Source organism: Cyprinus carpio, chromosome B9, assembly GCF_018340385.1.
Source record: "Cyprinus carpio isolate SPL01 chromosome B9, ASM1834038v1, whole genome shotgun sequence".
Taxonomy (NCBI): domain Eukaryota; kingdom Metazoa; phylum Chordata; class Actinopteri; order Cypriniformes; family Cyprinidae; genus Cyprinus; species Cyprinus carpio.
Window position 1 is genome coordinate 29018221 of NC_056605.1, and position 25560 is coordinate 29043780.

Genomic DNA, 25560 nt, shown 5'->3' on the forward strand with positions numbered 1-25560 from the left:
TTTCAGATTATATTATCATAATGATTTCACTAATCTATGTAGAACATTCTATGCATGCAATTATAAATTCTGTACAGCAACGAAGTTCTGTGTCAGGTATGAGTAAATTTCAATCCATCATACTGAACTTACAAGTTAATATTGTCCTGAAGCAGTTGTTAAATCCAATGGGACCCTGACTTGTCTGGTTACAAGAGCCTGACCAACAAAACCCAAAAACCCACGTTACAATATATATAATTTTATTTAATAATATTTATAATTAATGATTAACAATAAAATAATAATAATACTTGTAATAATATACATTTTAATAATAAAAAGAAAATTAATTTTATAATAAATTATATTTTCAATAATTTATTAAAAATATATTATATATGTATTATTGTAGCTGTTACAGTTGTTGTTCTTGGTGAGGGTTAGGTACATATATATTATATACTGTGTGTGTGTGTGTGTGTGTGTGTGTGTATATATATAGCTAATATATAAATTTATATTAAATTTATACTTAATACGTTTTAAATATTTGTGCTACATAATGATAAGTGAAGGTTTACTGTTCTCTCTATGCAGACAGAAGATCGAGAGATGCTCACTCACCGGTGCTAACCGTGAGGTCATCGTAAGCACCGCCATCTACCCGTTTGCAATGACAGTGTATGGTCAACATATCTATTGGACAGACTGGAACACACGCAGCATCTACCGTGCAAACAAGCATGACGGCTCCGACCAGAGGGTGATGCTACAGAACCTTCCATCGCGGCCCATGGACATCCACGTGCTCTCCAACAGCAAACAGCAGCAGTGCAGCAGTCCCTGCGAACAATTCAATGGTGGATGCAGCCATATTTGTACTCCAGGTTGGTTTATATTTCCAAACAATAAGCTTTTGCAATACTACTTATGGCTTTTACAGCCAGTATCCTCCAAAACCAAAGCTCTATTCCCAAACCTATTGAGCTGCATTGCTGTATATGGAAATGAACCCTCATTAGTAACTAATTTGGAACACTCTGTAAACAGCAACTCAGTGCATCATGCAAATACATTAGCACTCCATTAAAGAGGTCATATGGTGCAATTTCAAGTTTTCCTTTGTCTTTGGAGTGTTACAAGCTGTTCGTGCATATACAGGTCCTTCTCAAAAAATTAGCATATTGTGAAAAAGTTCATTATTTTCCATAATGTAATGATAAAAATTAAACTTTCATATATTTTAGATTCATTGCACACCAACTGAAATATTTCAGGTCTTTTTATTGTTTTAATACTGATGATTTTGGCATACAGCTCATGAAAACCCAAAATTCCTATCTCAAAAAATTAGCATATCATGAAAAGGTTCTCTAAACGAGCTATTAACCTAATCATCTGAATCAACTAATTAACTCTAAACACCTGCAAAAGATTCCTGAGGCTTTTAAAAACTCCCAGCCTGGTTCATTACTCAAAACCGCAATCATGGGTAAGACTGCCGACCTGACTGCTAACCAAAAGGCCATCATTGACACCCTCAAGCGAGAGGGTAAGACACAGAAAGAAATTTCTGAACGAATAGTCTGTTCCCAGAGTGCTGTATCAAGGCACCTCAGTGGGAAGTCTGTGGGAAGGAAAAAGTGTGGCAAAAAAACGCTGCACAACGAGAAGAGGTGACCGGACCCTGAGGAAGATTGTAGAGAAGGACCGATTCCAGACCTTGGGGGACCTGCGGAAGCAGTGGACTGAGTCTGGAGTAGAAAACATCCAGAGCCACCGTGCACAAGCGTGTGCTTTTGAACCAGAAAACAGCGGCAGAAGCGCCTGACCTGGGCTACAGAGAAGCAGCACTGGACTGTTGTTCAGTGGTCCAAAGTACTTTTTTTTCGGATGAAAGCAAATTTTGCATGTCATTCGGAAATCAAGGTGCCAGAGTCTGGAGGAAGACTGGGGAGAAGGAAATGCCAAAATGCCTGAAGTCCAGTGTCAAGTACCCACAGTCAGTGATGGTCTGGGGTGCCATGTCAGCTGCTGGTGTTGGTCCACTGTGTTTTATCAAGGGCAGGGTCAATGCAGCTAGCTATCAGGAGATTTTGGAGCACTTCATGCTTCCATCTGCTGAAAAGCTTTATGGAGATGAAGATTTCGATTTTCAGCACGACCTGGCACCTGCTCACAGTGCCAAAACCACTGGTAAATGGTTTACTGACCATGGTATTACTGTGCTCAATTGGCCTGCCAACTATCCTGACCTGAACCCCATAGAGAATCTGTGGGATATTGTGAAGAGAAAGTTGAGAGACGCAAGACCCAACACTCTGGATGAGCTTAAGGCCGCTATCGAAGCATCCTGGGCCTCCATAACACCTCAGCAGTGCCACAGGCTGATTGCTTCCATGCCACGCCGCATTGAAGCAGTCATTTCTGCAAAAGGATTCCCGACCAAGTATTGAGTGCATAACTGAACATAATTATTTGAAGGTTGACTTTTTTTGTATTAAAAACACTTTTCTTTTATTGGTCAGATGAAATATGCTAATTTTTTGAGATAGGAATTTTGGGTTTTCATGAGCTGTATGCCAAAATCATCAGTATTAAAACAATAAAAGAACCTGAAATATTTCAGTTGGTGTGCAATGAATCTAAAATATATGAAAGTTTAATTTTTATCATTACATTATGGAAAATAATGAACTTTTTCACAATATGCTAATTTTTTGAGAAGGACCTGTATAAGATCAGTAAAGTTGCAAAGACTAAAGTCTCAGACCCAAAGAGATATTCTTTATAAAAGTTATGACATGTCCACGCCCCCTAAAACACCTCATTTAAACACGCCCCCACATATCAATATCACTGTGTTGGAAGATTTGCATAACACCGGCCAAATGTTCACGCAAAGAAAGAAGGCGTAACATTTATTCTCGCTGTAATATTGTTGCTGCCGCTGCATGTCATGGAGATGCTGTGTCTTTCCAAATATGTGAACCTGGAGCACAAAACAGTCTTAAGTCTCTGGGGTATATTTGTAGCAACAGCCAAAAATACATTGTATGGGTCAAAATTATAGATTTTTCTTTTATGCCAAAAATCATTAGGATATTAAGTAAAGATCATGTTCCATGAAAATATTTTGCAAATTTCCTGCTGTAAATATATAAAAACTTATTTTTTGATTAGTAATATGCATTTCTAAGAACTTCATTTGGACAACTTTAAAGTCTATTTTCTCAATATTTAGATTTTTTTGCACCCTCTGATTCCAGATTTTCAAATAGTTGTATCTCAACCAAATATTGTTCTAACAAACCATACATCAATTGAAAGCTTATTTATTCAGTTTTCACATGAACTATAAATCTCAATTTCGAAAATTGTACCTTTAATGACTGGTTTTGTGGTCCAGGGTCACATATGGTAAAGGGCGTAACATTTCCGTCACACACTTAAGGTATTCGGCCAATCACAACACACTGGATAGCTGGCCAATCAGAGCACACCTCTCTTTTCAGAACAATGAGCTTTGTAAAAATTGACATGTTTCAGAAAGGCTGGGAGTTTTTTTTACCTTAAACTGTGTAAACACATTGCATTACACCAAATTTACAAAATAATGTTATTTTTAGCATCGTCATATGACCCATTTAATAAGCATAAATGAAATAAATTATGAAATTAAGAACTTTGTTTTAAAATACAACACTATTTCCTTCAGGTCCTCAGGGAGCAGAGTGTCAGTGTCCCTCTGAGGGCCGCTGGTATCTGGCCGATAACAAACACTGTATCCCTGACAATGGCACACGCTGTCAGTCGGGCCAGTTCACTTGCATGAATGGCCGCTGCATCCGTGCCCAGTGGAAATGCGACAACGATGATGACTGTGGGGACGGCAGTGATGAACTCGAGCGGGTCTGCGGTGAGATGCGTTGTTGCTTACTGTACATGTTCTTCAGAGGACTTTTCCTCTCCTGCACTGCTGCGCAATCTTTCACTAACATGTTTCTTCTTGCTTTTTTATTGCTTGCACAATCTGTTCAAATCTTTTGCTCCAGGATCCAAGAGTCATTTCGTTTTTGGTGTGTATTCTTGCTTACCTCTCTTCATGTGTAGTTAAAAGCTCTGTTCCAAAATCTAGAGTGCTGCCTACATAGGCAACATGATTATACTGTCTTTGGGCCAAATCCTAAAGCAGTACTGCATTCATCCTTTGCAGAAGATAATGGCGTAATGCATTATTTGACAAGCTACCCAGTTAACAAAAAATTCTGTTCTAAGAACACTTGAATGTTTTTTTGTTTTGTTTTGTTTTGTTTTGTTTTGTTTTGTTTTGTTTTGTTTTTTTGTTTTGTTTTGTTTGTTTTGTTTTGTTTTTTTGTTTTGTTTTGTTTTTGTTTTGTTTTGTTTTGTTTTTATTATCTGAATGTTAAGGAAACATTCTATTTTATAATATTGCAAACATTACGGAAATTATATTTTAGAACATTCTTTAATATCTCTCAAAAACACATAAAAACATAAAAAAAACATAAAACACAAAAAAAAAATCTAAAAAAAAAAAGTTTTTTTAAATAAATTATTATTTTGTGCTAGCATTTTTAGAACATTGTCAAAGGTCAGATAACTTTGAATAAACATTCTAATAATGTTACTGGAAGAATGTTTATTTTAGGGCTTCAAAACGATTAATCGTGATTAATCGCATTCAAAATAAAAGTTTGTTTACATACTATATGTGTGTGTACTTTGTACACACATGCATGTATGCATGCAAAAAGACTATCGAATTGTTAGCTCAGCATGCTAATGGAATATTCTATTGAAATCAATTGTGAGTCAGTGGACACCAAGGCATCTTACTAGGATTTAGAACAGAGCCTTAGACTGCATAAACTTTAATAACCATCCATAAACACATACTAACCTCTTCCACAATGCGCCGCATCTCTCTCTCTCTCTCTCTCTCTCTCTCTCTCTCTCTCTCTCTCTCTCTCTCTCTCTCGCATGCAGTCCCACAAGCAGCAGCATTCATTTCACTCTCAGGTAAACTGAAATAGAGATAGGTAGAGGAGATGAGGTGAGCTCCAGCTCCAGCTCCAGTAGTTCCTGTTAGTTCATTCAGCTCTTACTGCAAATGTCAAAATGAATCTTTTTGTGTGTGTGTATGTGTGTGTGTGTGTGTGTTTGCATTTTGTGCATGGCAGCATTTCACACCTGCGAGCCCACTGTGTTCACATGTGGAAATGGTCGTTGTGTGCCATATCACTACCGCTGCGATCACTATAATGACTGCGGGGATAACAGCGACGAGACCGGCTGCCTGTTCCGGCCCTGTGACCCCAACACTGAGTTCACCTGCAATAACGGTCGCTGCATTGCACGGGAATACGTCTGCAACGGAATGAACAATTGCTACGACAATGGGACCTCTGATGAGCAGAACTGCGGTAAGTGCATTTGCACAGTTACCACAGCAAGTTGCTAGGTTGTTTGTCAACTACTGTATAAACAGCCTACAGCTTAATCAGCATTTATATAATACAAAATAGTTGATATTAAGCGATCCATAATGGATCCTTGTTATAAAATGCAGCTGAGAGGACATGTCAGCCAGAGCACACCAAATGCCAGACCACCAACATCTGCATCCCGCGCTCGTACCTGTGTGATGGAGATAATGATTGCGGTGACAACAGTGACGAGAGCCCAACCCATTGTGGTGAGTTATTCTGTCCCACTGTCTCCTTCTGACTGTGGAAACATACTGTAGTTAGGTTTTTAAATGCCCTGATTTTTGTTATGCTTAATGTCTTTTAATTTGCCACGCAAATCTAATTTCATGTAAAATTGACAACTTTATTATTGTTGTATTAAATGCAATAATAATTAAAAAAATAATAATTATTATTAATGATATAATTATGAAAAAAGTAAGTTTTATTTTAGTTATTAGGGTTAACTAAAACAAAAAACTAAATCCACTAAAAAACATTTATGTTCATAAAAAAAAAAAATGCTTGGCACATGAGACCATGATCCATACTCACATAAATAAATAATCTTCTTTTTCACGTTTCTTTTAAATTGATCACCAATGTCAAAACACAAACGTTTCGGCTCAAGGCCTTCTTTAGTGTGCTCATTGAAAATAAAATAAAATAAAATAAAATAAAATAAAATAAAATAAAATAAAATAAAAAGATTAGAAGATGATGTAAACTAAAAAAATTGACATTTTATCTTGTCAGCTAACTGAAATAGGTTGAAGTACTAAAATTACTAGCTGGAAAATAATAAAAATTTAACCTAGATCTACTTTAAATCTGGAATTAAAATAAATTAAACATAAAAAGTATCATTTTAAAAAATGACAAAAGCACATAAATAAATTACTTAAATTATTGATTATTTTTTTTTTATGAAAAGATAATGAAATTATTATTATTATTGGTCAATCATTTAGATTATTTGATCAATAATTTTGAATAATTATTGATCAATATATTATTTAAACAACTGTAAAGGTATTTAAATAATATTAAATCATACTAACATGAAAGGCAGAGGAAAAACATAACAAAATAAAATAAATGTAAGAATGACAAAATGTGTAATAATAATATTTTCATTGTTTTTATCTCCTTTAGTGTGGAATTGGATGAGTAACTGTTTAATAATTTCCTGTTGCTTTTTGAGCCAAAGTTGTTGCTCAACTTGGCCTTCCTGTAATATCAGCTAAATTAGTGACCCGTGTATATGAGCGGGTCCACCTGGGTTATGTTGAGTTCATTTCTGGTTTTTCTTGTTGTTTTCTCCTCAGCCACATCTACTTGTTCCCAGAACGAGTTTCGCTGCTCGAGCGGACGCTGTATTCCCGGACACTGGTACTGTGATGGCGGTACAGACTGCAGTGATGGTTCGGATGAGCCCGTTACCTGCAGTAAGTACCACTCTGTATATGTGACAAAGTTATTTTGGACTATACTAGGGAGAAAACTATAAAAACACTGTAATATGAGGATGAAGCTGTGTTTTTCAAGGGAAACCGTTGCCCATGTTTTTGGGTGGTGAGTTAATGATGGGTTACCATGGTGATGTCCCCCCCCATTTTACGCTCCACTGGTATTGCATGCAGTCAAAAAGTGGAAAGATGAAGCAGATGTTGTGTATAAGAAACTGGTTCATTTGGCAGAAAAAGACTTACAATGCAGAAATTCAGACCAGTATGTCAAATGCCATGACAAAAGAACAAAGGTTTGAGAGCTTCTTTAAAAAAAAAAGACATTTAGCAGTTCTATTTGTGAATAGTGTGTACAGTATGTGTATATGTATGTAAATCACCAAACAAATAAGTTTGATTTATGATGTTTAGATTCTTACATCAATAAGGGGTTTTGATTTGTTTTTTGTTTTTTTTGGTTTTTCATTAATTTAATATATACTTAAATCAGAAAGAACAATTGATGTTCCCCAAAAGTTTTCTTATTATATTAGATATCATACATTATTTTTCAGAAGTTTGGGGTCAGTTTTTTTTTTTTTTTTTAAGTCACTTTTCCTCATCAAGGCTGCATAAATTTAATAAAAAATTCAGTAAAGACTGTATTATTGTGAAATATTATTATAATTTAAAATAACTGTTTTCTATTTGAATAAATAGTAAAATGTAATTTATTCCTGTGATGCAGAGCTGAATTTTCAGCATCATTACTCCAGTCTTCAGTGTCACATGATCCTTCAGAAATCATTCTAATATGATGATTTGCTGCTCAAGAAATATTTTATTATTATCAATGTTGAAAACAGTTTTGCAACTTCATATTTTTGTAGAAACAGTGATACATTTTTTTTTTCAAGATTCTTTGATAAATAGAAAGTTCAAAAGAACCACAATGTGTTCTGTCTCTTTTGACCAATTTAATGCATCCCTGTTGAATTAAAGTATACATTTCTTCTAATGGTAGTATGTTAGATACAGTAGTTGGTAGTGAAAATAGGGTTACATTTTAATTAAATTCACTACTCTACAGTAGATATTGTCATTTTCGGTATGTCCATTTATTTAGAAATACTAAATTGAATTTTTTTCAAAACGAATTTGGAATTTCAGACCAAAATGTTTCAAGCAGTTTTCCTTGTAAGTATATTTTAATAAGTAATGTTTAGGTTTTTTTTTAATACTAAACAATTCTGATATACCCATATGCTGTAGAAACAAATTATAGAAAAAAAGTATTATAAACTACAACACAAGCAAGTCACAACAGACCAGTAAAATAACATAACAATACAAGTTACAAGTGCAATAAAATAATATGAGGAAGGTTTGCTCTTCTTAATGACAGTCGAGTGGTATCTGAAGTGTGTTTGGGTGTGTGTCTGTGATGCCAGCGGTCAGTCCGGCCATCTATTGTGTGTCACATTCCTCCAAAGTGACGTGCAGCAGAAAAGCCCTCACACACACACACACACACACACACACCGACCCTTCCTTTGACAGTCTCTGTCCCCTCCCCTCTCACACACACTGCCCCATCCTCTCGCTTTTGTCCCGTTAATCACAGCACCCCTCGGTGCCTTTTGTTCAAGCGGGACACTAGAGAGAGGAATGCTTATTCTCTCCCAGAATTCCTCTGGCAGTGGAATCCCAGCAGCAGCTCAGCCACGTTTCTTGCTGCTCGGGATGGGATTTAATGGTTAAATGGATTACGTAGGCCGCATGTTCCTCAGTTTCCTCTGAGATCCGAGTGAGACATGGCCCTCGGGCAGGTGGCTCTTCTCACTGCTGTCTGTTTCATCCCTGCAGCCACCGTGGTGAGGACCTGCAACTCTGACCAGTTCCGCTGCGATGACGGGAGGTGCATCGCTTCGTCCTGGATCTGTGATGGAGACAACGACTGCGGGGACATGAGCGACGAGGACGAGAGACACAACTGTGGTCAGTATTGCTTGGTCCAAACCCAAATCACAGGTCTCATTTCACAATGTACTTTTGGTACAACATGTTACTGAAATACTTGTCCCTTTGGATTTACCACCAAAAGTTTACACACAGAACAGCTGCAAAAGTGCATATACTATAGAAATTGATAGATTTTCCTTTTTATGACTGATACAGATTTACTTAATTGTAGTTTACAAAAACCAATATGCAGGAAAAAAATTTCAATGTTTTATTCAAATTTTTGGTTTATCATTTTTATATCGTTTTTATTTATAAATCCCTCTCTACATTTCCAAATGCACCCATTTTTCAATTTCTGTTTTTTCATACTGATAGCAAAAAAACAAACAAAACAAAAAACATGTAATGTAAATTATTATTATTAATATTATTATTATATTTACATAATTTTTATTTTCATTGTTTTTTATCTATGAACCCCAGACCACCTTTTCAGACACACAAACAAACTGTAGTATGCTTTTCAGTATGTTATTGTGTGCATTGCCATTTTTTTATTTATTCCTTCATTCATTAATTCATTTATTTAGATACTGTATTACTAAGTAGGTTTATTTTTATTTCAGTTTTAGTTGTATGTCTTGCTTTGCCATTTATTTACTTATTCATTCATTCATTCATTCATTCATTCATTGAGATATTACTGTTTAGGTTTAATTTTAATTTTTATTTCAGTTTTATTTTTATTTCTGCTTTAGTTTTGATTTATTTGCAGTTAGTAATTTTAGTGCTTAAACTTGATTTATTTCAGTTATTTGTGAATGAAACATTTCAAAATTTTCATTACATTTTTTTTATCCAGGATTTTATTTAATATCTGTTAACAAAAATATATTAATCGTTTAAGTTTTACAGTAGTAACTCTATTCTGATATCTACTGGACTTTGGTCGTAACCAAATGTTCTATTGTGAAAGTGCTTACACAACTTTATTGTTTCATCCTCAACTTTTTGTCTATATTTAGTCTTCTTGTATCATCTCTCTTCTGTAGTCCTTCCTCTCTGCACCTCTTCTCCTCCTCTCCCTCAGTCCATCAGTGAGGTAGTGTTGGTGGTTGGGTGTGGGATCTCAGTGTAAGGAGTCTGCATTCCTAATTTCTCCTGCCTCACTCACTGCTTTGTGGATGTGTTTAGCTGAATGCTCTCAGACTCTCTGTTCTCTCCAGAGGTTGTTCTTCCATAGCGACTCTAACTGAGCTATCAAGTTTGTCTAAAAAATGACAAATAAAAACAGACACAAATTAGATAACTGTTGACACACACTTGGAGTATAGAGCTTTAAGCAGAATGTGGATAGCATAGTTTAGATAATGTAAAAGAATTTGATGATAAGTTTGAGTTCGTATTGAGATTTGCAATAAATAATATTAAAACCTATAATAAAAAATTGTTCTACAACAAAAAAAAAAGAAATAAATTACTTACTCATCATTTAAAAAAAAAAAATGTTATATTAATATATTTATATTATACTTTTTTATAAAATTTTAAATTAAAACTCTAAAACATCAAGAGTGCAAAATCAACACACACACACACACACCCCTATGAACTGGTGTGACTGTAACACAGCAAATATGTCAAATAAAAGCAATAATTAGACTCTCTCTCTCTCTTTCTCTCTCTCTCTCTCTCACTCACTCACACACACACACAAATACACATACACAATTATACACACTCAAACAAATTGGTATGGCTATAACCATATAGCCAAAACAAGTCAGAAAACTGAAATTAGAGGCTGAAATCAGATCAGATTCAGAAAAATTAAGCCCTAATTAAAACATTCCTGTTCGTTTTTGTTAAATTTTTTTAGAATTTAAATGTTTTGTGTAACAAAATGCTTTCTCTGTGTTCAGGTTTGACTGTAATAATAATAACTGACTGAATAAAAACTGAATAACTGATACTTCAATTCAGCATTTCAAACCCCCAAAAAATAAAAATCTAAACCTTTACAAAAAGTTGTCTTTGAGAATGTCTAAATATATATCCAAATCTACAAATTAATAAAAATAAGTATTTATGTCTAAAATCAACTAGAGAATTTATAGGTCATTTTATATAGAGCTATATAGGAATCTAGTGTCTAAAGCATGGAATTTCAGATGTTTTTCTTAATTTACTCCCACCAGACGACACTAATCTGGCTTCAAAAATTAGATTTTAAAGGCATTATCTCTAATTTAACAAGAAATACTGCCTTAATTGAAAAGTAATATAAAAATACTTAAAAATATATATTATTTTCAATGGGAAAAAATGTATCATCATTATTGCATAAATATTAATTAGAACAGCTTTGGAAGTTGGAAGTCTATGATTACTTAAAGTGCTGTCTAGGTAGGCGGCTTAAAGGGTTTTGCAACAGAACCATAATGGAATTTACAGTCTTGTACACAAATATATTATGTTGGGTTGAACATAAATGTTGTGCCAAAAAGTGTCATTTTTAAATTCTGTGCTCTTGTTTTGTCTCACACACACAGCAAACCGTACCTGTTCTCCTCAGGAGTTCACCTGTATAAATAACAGGCCTCCTCAGAGGAAGTGTATCCCATGGGACTGGGTGTGTGACGGAGATGCAGACTGTTCGGAAGCATACGATGAGCACCAGAACTGCACTCGCAGATCCTGCTCCGCCAACGAATTCACCTGCAGCAACGGCCTCTGCATCCGCAACTCCTACAGGTTAGAATTATATGTAGAGCAGGAAAGTTTGCAGATGCATTTTTTTTTATGGCTGATATTTTTTGTGTGTTTGTGTGTGTGTGTGTGTGTGTGTGTTTGATAACACATAACACAGATATGCAGAAATGCATTTTAAATATTGTCTTTTTTTTCATTATAATAAAATGGAAAGACGTAAACTGTGAATTATTTTTATTGTTATTAATAAAATTAATAAAATTAATAATTTATTATTGTTATAAATATAGAAAATGCATTATATAATTTCAATTGTAATTTTTAAAATAGTTAAAAAAAAATTTTATAATTTTTTATTTATGAAATGGGGGAAATGACATAATAATAAAAATAATAATAATAATGGATTATATTATTTGTGCATTGTATATATTGTATAATGCATTGTATTAAATATATTTAATTTAATTTTTATTTAATTTTTTTTTATTTTTAATGAAAGAGGGTGAAATTCGATGACGATAATAATAATGCATTATATTGTATTATATTATAATAATAATAATGTATCATATTGTATTATATAATGTATTATATTGTATTATTTTTAAATGTAATTAGATTAATTTTAATACTTTTAATTTATTTAAAAAAAAATATCATTTTAAGTTATTTATTAATTTATTATTTCCATTTTTATTTATGAAAGAAAGCACCACTTTTTATATATTCATAAATGAATAAATAAAATAAAAAATGAGTTTGCAGTGTTTATACAAAACTTTGTTTTGGTGATTGATTCCAGTGAAAAAGAGCAATTTCTCCCCTAATTCCCTGCTGTGTGTGTTGTGTCTGTTAGGTGTGACCGTCGTAATGATTGTGGAGACAGCAGTGATGAGCAGGGCTGCACCTATCAGCCGTGCCAACAGCATCAGTTCACCTGTCAGAACGGCCGCTGCGTCTCGCAGGATTTCGTCTGTGATGGGGACAACGACTGCGGGGATGAATCCGACGAGCTGGATCATCTGTGCAGGACTCCAGCACCCACCTGCCCTCCTGGAAACTTCCGGTGTGACAACGGAAACTGCATACCTCTCAGCGAGGTGTGTGACCGGAACGACGACTGCAATGACAACAGTGATGAGAAAGGCTGTGGTAAGCACTGCGTCATGTGACAACCTGTGATTAGATTTTTTTTTTTTTGTCTAGGGGATCTTGATCTGCTGTGGTCTGTATTTGTACTTTGGTGCTGTACTTAAGTGTGTTTTTCAAGTATTCTTGGATTTCTTGGAGTCATTTTGCTATACATGTATATTTGTGTCTCACTTGTTTGTGTAAACATGCAATGCATGCAAATAATGGCAAAATACCTTCCTTACAAGCAATTTATTTATAAATCCATTGGAATTTTTAACAAAAGTCATTTGCATCATTGCATGACTCAGTGACTCAATGCAAGTCAAACACTGTCATCACTGTCATTTATAGAAATGTAAATGTGAACACTAATAGAAGACATCAGGCCATCTGTAAAAGCATGTAAGATTATGTCTGTAAAGTGAGCAAAGGTGTTTTATCATGAAATTAATACATTACTGAGTGTTACTGAGTCTGAGTGATAAATCAGGGTTATTATAGTTAGCAAAAAAAAAAAAACACCTAAATAAAAAAAAAGTTACAAATTAAATAAAATTAATATAAATTAAATATAAAATTAAAAATTAAAAAGAAATTATATACGTGTGTGTGTGTGTGTGTGTAATATATATATATATATATATATATATATATATATATATATATATATAACAATTGATATGAAACTAAAAAAAATTCATAGTTAAAAAATTTAGTTCCATTTTAAGGAAAAAACTATAGGTTATCCAATTTGTGTTAAATATGCTGGTGTTGTTTTACTATCTTTGAGATGCTATTATAGTTTTTATAAATATTTCAAATTTTGGATTTTTTTTATTCATATTTTCTGTTTCCATTTTAATTTGTTAAAAGTTATAGTTATAATTTTGTAATGTTTGTGTTGTTTATGTTTTTATAACTATTTTAAAAATCTGTGTGTATCTATCTATCTATCTATCTATCTATATATATATATATATATATATTCTGTGTAATATATATATTTATTAATGGGAACTCAGGATGAACAGAAAATCTAAATTATTTGTCTGTTTTATTGTCTCAGGCATCAATGAGTGCACAGACCCATCCATGCACCACTGCGACCACAACTGCACCGACACTCCCACCAGCTTCATCTGCACCTGTCGCCATGGTTACCGCCTCATGTCTGACAACAAAACCTGCGATGATGTGGACGAGTGCTCGGTCACGCCCAGCGTGTGCAGCCAGGTGTGCGAGAACACCATGGGCTCGTACGTGTGCAAGTGTGCGCCAGGCTTCCTCCGCGAACCCGACGGACGCAGCTGCAGGCAAAACAGCAACATCAGCCCCTACCTGATCTTCAGCAACCGCTACTATCTGCGCAATCTGTCGACGGACGGCGAGGCCTACTCGCTCATTATGCAGGGCCTCACCAGCGTGGTGGCGCTGGACTTCGATCGGGTGGACAGACGCTTGTACTGGATCGACGTGAGCCGGAGGGTGTTGGAGCGGATGTTCTTCAACGGGACGGGACGAGAGGTGGTGGTCAATGGGATTTTGCACGGCGAGGGCCTGGCGGTGGACTGGGTCGGGAGGAAGCTGTACTGGGTCGACAGCTTTCTCGACTGCATGAAGGTGTCGGAGCTGGACGGCCGGTTTGTGAGGAAGTTAGCAGAAAACTGTGTGGATGCTAATAACACATACTGCTTCGAGAATCCCAGAGCCATCGTTCTGCATCCAAAGTTTGGGTGAGTTTGCCAGCTTTTACAGAGGCTGTCCCAGACGAAAGATTGGCATCGTGAAATTATTATATTGTCTGCGACTATGAACGCGTAGCTTGTCAGTGAACTACGGCTCTGTGTAGTAAATGCTGATTTACACTGAAGACTGGAGTAATGATGCTATTGCATCACAGAAATAAATTTTAAATTTACATTTTACAGTATATCCAGATATTTTAAATGGTAATAATATTTCACAATATTACTGCATTTTTGGTCAAATAATTGCAGCCTTGGTGAGCAGAAGAGCCTGCAAAACAGTATAAGCTCTTACCGACCCCAAACTTTTAAACAGTAGTGTACAGTATGTGGTCTTAACATTGCTGGAAACTGTTTTAGCTTCTATTTTTTAATATCAGATGTCATCTTTGTGCAGATATGTGTACTGGACTGACTGGGGGGACAAAGCCTTCATTGGACGTGTCGGGATGGATGGGAATAACAAGTCGGCCATCATCACTACTAAGATCGAGTGGCCCAACGGTCTCACTATTGACTACACCAATGACAAGCTGTACTGGTCTGACGCTCACCTCAACTACATCGAGTAAGACTACCTCGCCTTTATATCCTGCCATCGAGAGCACAAGATTTAATTACTGCAAATTTATGTAATTAAATATATATCATAAATGGTTATGAATTCAATTAATCACAAATGATCAATATTTGCTAACAAATTGGTTGTTGCATCGCAAGCTGGTTTCAAACAAAACATAAAAGAAATATTTATACTATTTTCTTACAGTTATTCTTATTGCATTTGCATTTTTGCATTTGTTTATTTCTTTTTTTTATTTTGAAACTTTTGTATGAATAATAAGAAACAATTATAAGAAAAACTATTTATTTTAATTTCAAACACTGAACAACTTCTCTGATTTTACTTTTCACATGCATAATAGAGAATAATCTTAAGAATATTATAAATTCATAATATTTTTAATTGCAAACACTGAGTGAATTTCACACATTAAATACGTCCTTAAACTCAAGCACTGAAATGTGTTCAATGTTTGAAATTAAATTAAATATTCAGAATATTCTTACAGTCATTGTCTATCAGTTTTTTGTTGTTTATATGGTTAGCATTTCATTATTTGCATTTGTGACCCTGGACCCCAAAAGCAGTCTAAAGTCACTGGGGTATATTTGTAGCAATAACCAAAAATACATTGTATGGGTCAAAATTATTGATTTTTCTTTTATGCCAAAAATCATTAGGATATTAAGTAAAGATCATGTTCCATGAAGATATTTTGTAAATTTCCTACCATAAAGATATAAAAACTTCATTTTAATATTTTGATATTTAGATGTTTTTGCCCCCTCAGATTCCAGATTTTCAAATATTGTCCGATCCTAACAAACCATACATCAATGGAAAGCTTATTTATTAAACTTTCAGATGATGGATAAATCTCCCTTATGACTGTTTTTGTGGTCCTTGGTCACATTTATCCTTCTCTACATTAAATATGATATGTCAATAAATTGATCAATTTGATTAAATGAATCACATTTATCATTATATGCTGACAAATCCACCAAATGAAGATTTGCTCGTGCATCATTCAAACTGTTTTTCAACATTGTTTTATCATTTTTAAGATGCTGTGTCTTGACTAATTGTGCATGTTGTTTAGCTGCATTCTTTTTTTGCACAAAATGAACGTTAAACATTATTAAAACGGTTCTGTCTCCTCAGATTCTCTGATCTGGACGGGAATCACAGGCACACTGTGTACGACGGCGTCCTGCCGCATCCTTTCGCGATCACGGTGTTCGAGGAAAGCGTGTACTGGACGGACTGGAACACGCGCACGGTGGAGAAGGGCAACAAATACAACGGCTCTGGACGGGAAGCGCTCGTCAACACCACACACCGACCGTTCGACATCCACGTGTGCCATCCCTACCGCCAGCCCATAGGTGAGCCCAGGACAGCGTAACCCGAGCGGGACGCTCATTATCTCACGTCAGATCGCTATCACTTCCTTTAAACGTCCACTGAGGCACTTAAGGGTCTCTGCCAATAGTTACACAGTCTGTCCTTTCTCGGACACAGGAAAGACTAAACTCTTTATCGTCGCTGTAATGGCCAGGACAGGTAGTTTAAACTCTTTATCTGTGGCTTTCTTTAGAAAGAGGAGCTACACCTACATGTTGTGGAGCCACATCCTGGTTCTTTGTAAGAGGATATAGTCTGACTCAGTGGTTTTCGACTGACTTCACAACAAGAACGACTCAATTCAATACCGCACGTTTATCGTATCAGAGTAAATAAAGCTGTCCCAAATGTAATGTATGAGTTTTATTCAATATTTGAAATAAAATAAATATTAATTCATCATTTTCTTAATATTTTTCTCTATTATTTGCATAAAAGTGAAATGTTCTTAGATTTAAACATTGAAATCTGAAAATAAAAACTAAATCTGTATGAAGTTAAATATTAATTTATAATATTCTTACACTTACTCCTATGATTATACCCTTACTTATGATTTGCATTTGTTTTAGCATTTGTAGCATTTATTTATTATTCTTATAATATTTTTGTTTTTGATTATAAGAACAATTTACTAAAGATTACCCCCATTATTCATTCAGAAGTGTTGAAGAAATCAGTATTTATTATATAATAATTGTTATTATTATTTTAATTTCAAACATTGAATACATTTTAAACATTAAATAAACTCCAGTGTTTGATTTTAAGGCCATTTTATGTACTTTTGTGCAAATAATAGAGAGTAATCATAAGATTATAAAAATATTAAATAATATTTATTTTAATTGCTAACACTGAATGCATCCCAAACACTGAATTTTTCCTTAAAAATCAAACACTGAAATAATTCCAATGTTTAAAATTAAAATTAATATTAGGTTATTAATTTTTATTGTTGCTTATTATTCTCTGTTAATATCATAAATAATTAAATAAAATGTCCTTCAAATCAAACAGTGGAATTTAATGTGCGAAATTAAAATAAATAAAAATATATAATATTCTTAGAATTATTATTATTATGATTAAATGTTTAGTTATTTATTATTTAAAATTATTTTAGCATTTATTTATTATTCTTATGTTTTATACTTATACTAATAATAGGCAATAATTGAAAAGATTTTAGAGACTTTTTAAATTACTTTTAAATTTACCTTATTTTAAATGTACTTTTATAAAACTAATATAGAACAATCTTAAAATTAAATATAAATAAACAGTTTTTTTATTGCAAACAATAAACAAATTCCCTAGAAAACAAACACCAATATGTATTCAGTGTTTGAATTAAAATAAACATTCCAAATATTCTCAGTCATCTATTACTTTTAAGTTTATAGTAATGATATGATTATGATTAGTTGTATTTTATTATTTGCATTTATGCGTCCATAATTCAGGACAGATCCAGAACAGACCTGAAACCTGTTTTTTTTTTGTTTGTGTGTTTGTGACGCACTCACACTACTGTATATCTTTCTCCTGTAGTGACGAACCCCTGCGCGGTCAATAACGGAGGCTGTTCTCACCTGTGTCTTCTTCGAGCCGGAGGTCAGGGTTTCACCTGCGAGTGTCCTGATCACTTCCTTACCATGCAGATAGGGGGCGCCGCACGCTGCCTGCCCATGTGCTCCAGCACACAGTACAGATGTGCAGACAATGAACGGTTAGTGTCTCCATCCATGCACACACTCTGTTCCAAAGCCTGCTGTATACTACCTACATAGACAGCTGCCTTATGAGCAAGCATCCTAACTGAAACTGAACCTTGTATCTGTCTGTGCCTGAAGTGTATCCCTGTCTGGTGGAAGTGTGACGGTCAGCGGGACTGCAGAGACGGTTCGGATGAACCCTCCACGTGTCCCGTCCGGCACTGCAGACTGGGCCAGTTCCAGTGTAATGACGGAAACTGCAGCAGCCCGCACTTCCTGTGTAACTCTAATCAGGACTGTCCCGATGGGTCTGACGAGGACACTGTGCTGTGTGGTATGGAAAAAAACTATCATTTATCATATATCATGTCAGTCTCTGTAGGTTTGCTAGTGGTTAACAATCTGGGAATGAAGTTGAAAAGTTGTAGGTTTGAGCCCCATAATAAAATCTTGTAATAAACAGCAGTATTTACAGTACATACATTTTTGCTAGAACATTTTATTATATGAAGGGAAAAAAATGCCAAAACTAGACTTTCAGTAATGAGGCCAGTGTTATTTATGTACTATTCATTTTAGTTTAAGATAATGTGCTTTTGTCTTTTTTTAAAACCTCTCTGCTTAAGCTTTCATTTATTTTTAGTTTAGGCAACATTTCTGATTTCCATTTAAGTTTTTTTTTTTTTTTTTTTTTTAAGTTTAAATACTATAATGTATTTGTATATTATTTAATATTTATATTTTAATTCTTACATTTCATATTTCATTAAAAACTGAGATGTATTGAATGTTTTAAATCATTTGTATACCATTATATTGTTTATCAATTTTTGTTAATGAGCTTTTTGGTTTTCATTTTAAATATTAGTGATTTTATGTGATTTTTTTTTATTGTTTTAATATTTCTGTATAGCTTAAATTTACATTTTAGTACTTGAACTTATTTAATTTCTAATTTTTTGTTTTAGTTTTTTTGTGAAATATTTATATTTATTTCATTTCTAACCTTTAATATTTATTTAAAAATCAAACACTGATTTGAAAAAAAAAAAAAAAAAAAAAAAAAAAAAAAAAAAAAAATTATATATATATATATATTATATATATATATATATATATATATATATATATATATATATAGTTGTATCGTTTTTATTATAAGTTTTTGTATTGTAGTTTATATTAATTTTTATTTCTGTTTTAGTTATTTTAGCAAATCAGGTTAAGTAAATTCAGATTAAAATGTTTCCTGGCAACTAGCTGAAATAAAAAAGTTTTTTATTTTATTTCAGTTAATGTTTATTTTAAGTGACTTTTTTTAATGGTTTTACTTTTAGTTAACTATAATAACCCTACTATTCTGATATTTGCTTTTGATTAAACTGTTGCCATGTATTTGGAGATGCATCTTCCTCTCCTTCTGCCCTTCAGCCACACATCAGTGTGAGTCTCATCAGTGGCAGTGTGCCAATAAGCGCTGCATCTCTGAGGCCTGGCAGTGCGACGGGGAGAACGACTGCGGCGACGGATCTGACGAGGATCCCGCTCACTGCTCCAGCAGGACCTGCAGACCCGGACAGTTCAAGTGCAGGAACGGCCGCTGCATCCCGCAGAGCTGGAAGTGTGACGTGGACGATGACTGTGGCGACAACTCGGACGAGCCCATCGACGAATGCAGTGAGCTGCGCACTCATTACTGCACTGTTACAATGCATCGGTTTTGTTATTTAATTAGTTTACATTAGAGGAAGAAAAAGTTATGCAGTATGAAGTGAACTTACATCTCCTTGTTGTTAATCATCTGTGCAATGTTGTTTTCAGTGGGTCCGGCGTACAGATGTGACAATCACACAGAGTTTGACTGCAGGACTAACTACCGCTGTGTTCCTCTGTGGGCCGTGTGCAACGGACACAACGACTGCAGGGACGACAGCGATGAACAGAACTGTGGTGAGACATCAGACAACACACGACTCACAACATGACTACCAATACATATATTTAAGTACATAATCTATATATTTATTAATGAAATAGTAAAATATAGTAAAAGTATTAATATTAAAATTATTTTTAAAAAAATTTAAAATTACTATAAAAAAGTATTGAAAATTTATTACATGACTGAAAACAGTATTCTTGCTTACAACTGAAAAATAAGCAATAATCAACATTAAAGCAATAAAAAAATAACAAAATTATAAAAATTTAAATATACAAAATACAAAATACAAAATACAAAAATGACTCAGTAAAATCTCTTGCTAAAAGTTTTTATTCAGAAACAGATATTAAATATTAATTTTAGATATTTAAATTATTTTATTATAGCTTTATAATAAACCTGGAATATTGCTGGTTCTGAGATGATTTGCTTTGGATAGAAGCTTGTGCTAAATGTGTAAATGTAAATATAAATTAATATATAAAATAAAATAAAACATTTAAAATGTAAGTATTATTCACAGCATTATTCAAAACTTGATTCAGCGTAACTGTTTTTATTCACACGGCAATGCTTAAAGCACAAAAATTTAGATATTTATTAAAAATAGTAAAGCAATATTGGAATTATATTAAATAAAAATGTTTAAATTGTTAGAAAAAAAATATTAATATCAAAAGGGTAAATCAGTATAGTTATCCATTTGTTAAAAATAGGATGCAAAAATCCATTTTGGATCCAACCTTTTGTTTTTTGTATATTAACATAAAAAACATGTTTTAAAAATTGTAAAATTTGTTTGGAAATCTGGAGTTTTTTCAATTGTATTTTTTCATTATTGTCTTTTTTATCAGGTTATTGTCATTGTTTATTAAGAATGAAATATATGCAATGCTCACCTTTTAAAATCCAATAAACAACCGATAGAATCAAGTTCCATGCTACATTTTTATTTTCTTGTGCAATAAGCCATTTTACTCAAAAAAATGCTTGAAAAATGGACGGAGTTTGCATTTCATGCTGACTTAAACAAAATGACTAAAATTTACCACCACCTTTAAATTTCAGTCAAACTCAGTAAGATGTGTCTGTAGTGCTCCCATTATCACTTATGTTGTGTAAAGCTTGTTGTGTGTGTGTTTGTCATGATGGATTGAAATCACGAGGAGGTCTACGTTAGTGAGTGTTAGTTCAGTCTGTCTGTGATGGACGGGCCCTCGGTGACCCCTCCTCCTGTCTGGGGCCACACCACTGATTTATGTGTGTGTTAGGTATGTCTGTGTCAGGCACCAGTGTGTGTGTGTTTGTGTGTGTGTGTGTTCATCTCCTCCTCTTCTTTCCTTTCCTCTGTCCATAATAATGTACATATTTTATGCCTCATTACTTTCTGTCCTCTAATTTTCTCCTTCCTCTTAATTTTCTTCTCCTCTTGTCTCATTTTACCTCACTTTGTCTCCTTTTCTCCTCTCATTGTCTCTTCTTATTGCACTTATTCTCCTTTCTTATTTTTTCCTCTTCACTCCTCTCATTTGACCTATTCTTGTCTCATGAACTTTTTTCACCCTTGTCTCATTCTATCTCACTTTTTCTCCTCCTCAGTGTCAGTTTTCTTGTTTTTTCTTCTCCTCTCACCTATTTTTTTAAACTCTGCAATCCTTTTACAGGGTTTCCATCTTAGTTCGCCCTTCCACAATTTAAATCAGAGCAGAAAGTCTTAAATTCATTAAGTCATGGCATTAAATGTTGCATTGCACTGCAAAAAAAATAAATATCTCACCCAGTATTTTGTATACAAATACTTAAACATTTTTAAATCAAGATTCATACTTGAGATCCAAAATGATATGAAGTATGAAGTCTGAGAAATGTAACAAATTGGAGTGTATTTATGCTTAAAACAAGAACATATATCTTGCCAGTAGGATACATAAACTTATTTTCCCTCTGAAAAGGTTATTTTTCTGACTGTATTGGCCTATATTTGTTTTAGTTTTAATCATAAACTCATTTTGATTGATTTCTTTGTGTCCCCTTCCATTTATTCTTTGAACTTTCTTTACTTGTTCTTATAAAGGTCTTTAAAAATCTTACATTTACCTTCATAAATACCTTCGCTTGTGTGTGTCTGTGCTGTGTTTGCAGAGGAGCTGACCTGTGAGCCGGCGGGTGATTTCCGCTGTGATAACCACCAGTGCATCCCCCTGCGCTGGCGCTGCGATGGAGACAATGACTGCGGCGACGGATCTGACGAACGCAGCTGCAGTGAGTAACAGCAATGACCTCTTAGCTTCAGTCAGTTCAATATAAAACCGCAACAAACCAGAGAGATAGTTAAGTAATAGTCATTATTTAATCACCTTTGTGTGGTTCAATGGAAAAAAAAATGTTAATGAAAGTGAATGAGGACTGGGGCTGTCAAGCTGCAGAAATGCAAATAAACTCCAAATAAATATCATAAATGGTAAACTCTCACGAGCTCTTAAATCAAATATGATGTCTTTAATGCTTGAGACATGTATGAACCAATGATACATACTGTACAGGGCAAGATATTCTGTGAATATTGAATTAATGGGATAGTTCACCCAAAAATGCAAATTCTGTTATCATTAACACCCTCAAGTTGTTCCAAATCTGTATGCATTTCTTTCTTCTGCTGAACACAAAAGAATATATTTGGAAGAATGTGGGTAAGCAAACAGTTTTTGGTCTCCATTGATGTTTTCATAGTATTTTTTCCACAGTAAGTCAGTCAATGGGGTCCAGCAACTATTTGGTTACCAGCACACTTCCTTTTTTATGTTCAACAGAAGAAAGAAACTCATACAGGTTTTGAGAATTTACTTTTTTGTGTGATCTGTTTCTTTAAATTTTGATTTACTCATTACATAAAGCTATTGTATGGCTTCTGAAGACTTGGAATACAATATGTGAACCTGGAGCACAAAAGCAGTCTTAAGTCTCTGGGGTATATTTGTAGCAATAGCCAACAATACATTGCATGAGTCAAAATGATCCATTTCTCTTTTATGCCAAAAATCATTAGGATATTAAATAAAAATCATGTTCCATGAAGACATTTTGTAAATTTCCTACTTTCCATATAAATATATCAAAACTTTATTTTTGATTAGTAATATGCATCGCTAAGGATTTAATTTGGACAACTTTAAAGACGATTTTCTCAATATTTAGATTTATTTTTTATCTGCATCCTCAGGTTCCAGATTTTCAAACCTTATCTCGGCCAGATATTGTCCTATCCAAAAAACTTATTTATTCAGCTTTCAGATGATGTATAAATCTCAATTTAAAAAAATTGACCTTTATGACTGGTTTTGTGGTCCAGGGTCACATACTGTATATAAACCATACAAAAAACTACTTTTATTCTACTTTTTTGTCATTGAAAAAGAATGGCTCGGTTATCCTTTAACATTTCACTTTCTTTGTGTTGAAAATGACATGTGGGTGAATACATTATTGCTGGAGGAACTGTTCCCTTAATAAGAGATAGACACCTGTAAATTTGCTTTACCAGAGTAACAGTAAAGACAAAGATGAAGAGATTGAGAGGAACAAATTGGATAGACAGAGAGCGCGGAGGAGATGACGTGATGGCAGACAAGGTTCTGTGAGGTGTGAAAGGTTGACAAATGGTCTGCGCTAAACCTCTGAGCTGCATGTTGAAAGAAGCGCTGATTTTTTCAGCACTGTTCTCCTCCCTGCAGAAGAGCTGTAGGGGTGGTGAGCGCGGGTCACTCCCCTGATGAGTTCAGCTATGAACTCACCTCCCAAAAATGGCCCTGAAGAGCAAGCTGTATCTCATCACATAAACCTCTAGTCCTGTGACACAGTGAAGCGCAGACTAATCCCTGCCCTCATTTGTGTCTTGTGTTTTAGTAAAACTGTTCAGATGGTGTGTCGGCTGCATTTTGGCTACCTCTGTTCACAAAATGTACTTTTGCATTCTGATTGCACTAATTTTTTAATTGTTGGTAAGTGGCAGATGCACTCTTCTTATGCATCCGCAGCCCCTCGTCCGTGCACAGAGAGCGAGTACCGCTGTGACAACCTGCACTGCATTCCTGACCGCTGGGTTTGTGACCATGACAACGACTGCGAGGACAATTCTGATGAAAGAGACTGTGGTGAGTGAAAGAAAAGAAGAGACAGCAGAAAGGAAAGACTATTAAAAGAGGGATGGAGAGAGCCGTGGCACTTGCCACCGTGTTCGACATCACAATACAGTCTTTTTATTACAGATTGGTCCTCAGTGGGTGATATCTCAATGTAATTGTGTGCCTGGATACCTTGTGAATGACTTACAGGAAGTGTGCATAATTCATTCTCCGTGGCATATTGAGAGATTGGCTTAATTCATTGTGAATGAATGTGTTTCAGAGCTGCGGACCTGTCACCCGGGGTACTTTCAGTGCGGTAGCGGCCACTGCATCTCTGAGCGCTTTAAATGCGACGGCAATGCTGACTGTCTCGACTTCACTGATGAAAGCTCCTGTCGTGAGTGTGCTGCCATGTTTTTGTTTTTATAAATCTATTTAAATTCTGAAATGCTCCTGAAATGTAACCAGAAGACAGCTGTGAGCTGTATTGCAGCGCCCTCTAGAGTCAAAAAGTGTTGTGCAACTGTTCCCGTCATCATGCAAACATAAGGAATATCAAGGAATTTGACATTTTGATTAAAGACGATAAAGACAAACTTATATTTTTTAATATGCACAGATGATATGTTCACAATAACATCAGGATCATTTTGAGCAGCCAGTAGTTGAAACAGCACTAGGGGTTTGTTTCCAACTGAATGCTTGAATGCAGTGTTAGACACCTTCATCTTGTCTTAAGAAAGTTGACTTTGAGCTGCATGTGTGCATATTTCAGCCACACGCTACCCGAACAGCACCTACTGTCCACCCTTTCTGTTTGAGTGCAAGAACCACGTGTGTGTGCAGCAGCACTGGATATGTGACGGAGATAACGACTGCGGGGATAATTCAGATGAGGAACTGCATCTCTGCTGTGAGAATCTATCTATCATTCTATCTATCTATCTGTCTATCTGTCTATCTATCTATCTATCTATCTATCTATCTATCTATCTATCTATCTATCTATCTATCTATCATTCTATCTATCCATCTATCCATCTATCCATCTATCTATCTATCTATCTGTCTGTCTGTCTGTCTGTCTGTCTGTCTGTCTATCTATCTATCACACATTCAGTGTTGAAAACAGTTCTATCATTCTATCTATCTATCTATCTATCGATCGTTTTTCCAATCTATAGTTCGTTCGTTTTTTCTATCTATCAATCGTTTGTTTTTTCTATCGTTCTTTCAATCGTATGTCAATCTATCCATCATTTGTTTTTTTCTATCGTTCTTCTTTCGATTGTTTTTTTCTATCTTTTGTTAATTTTTTCT

At 34.5% G+C, this 25560-nt stretch overlaps 1 protein-coding gene across 5 annotated transcripts in view; it reads left to right on the plus strand.

The window, feature by feature from the left end:
- LOC109072964 (low-density lipoprotein receptor-related protein 2-like) overlaps window positions 1–24170 on the plus strand; it is an 88749-nt gene extending 64579 nt beyond the window's left edge. For 3 of the 5 annotated variants that reach the window (XM_042731834.1, XM_042731833.1, XM_042731835.1), the window contains 19 exons: window positions 580–869; window positions 3701–3901; window positions 4038–4061; window positions 4993–5025; window positions 5187–5429; window positions 5576–5701; window positions 6803–6922; window positions 8789–8920; window positions 11440–11641; window positions 12459–12754; window positions 13803–14469; window positions 14879–15049; window positions 16211–16434; window positions 18008–18185; window positions 18310–18505; window positions 19603–19848; window positions 19993–20121; window positions 22259–22378; window positions 24151–24170. In XM_042731834.1, coding sequence (XP_042587768.1) covers window positions 580–869; window positions 3701–3901; window positions 4038–4061; window positions 4993–5025; window positions 5187–5429; window positions 5576–5701; window positions 6803–6922; window positions 8789–8920; window positions 11440–11641; window positions 12459–12754; window positions 13803–14469; window positions 14879–15049; window positions 16211–16434; window positions 18008–18185; window positions 18310–18505; window positions 19603–19848; window positions 19993–20121; window positions 22259–22267 — 3487 coding nt within the window. In that variant the 3' untranslated portion in view covers window positions 22268–22378; window positions 24151–24170. The remainder of the gene's footprint in view (window positions 1–579; window positions 870–3700; window positions 3902–4037; window positions 4062–4992; window positions 5026–5186; window positions 5430–5575; window positions 5702–6802; window positions 6923–8788; window positions 8921–11439; window positions 11642–12458; window positions 12755–13802; window positions 14470–14878; window positions 15050–16210; window positions 16435–18007; window positions 18186–18309; window positions 18506–19602; window positions 19849–19992; window positions 20122–22258; window positions 22379–24150) is intronic. The other 2 variants (XM_042731836.1, XM_042731837.1) reach the window with 2 other exon arrangements.
- Window positions 24171–25560: the final 1390 nt, after the last annotated feature.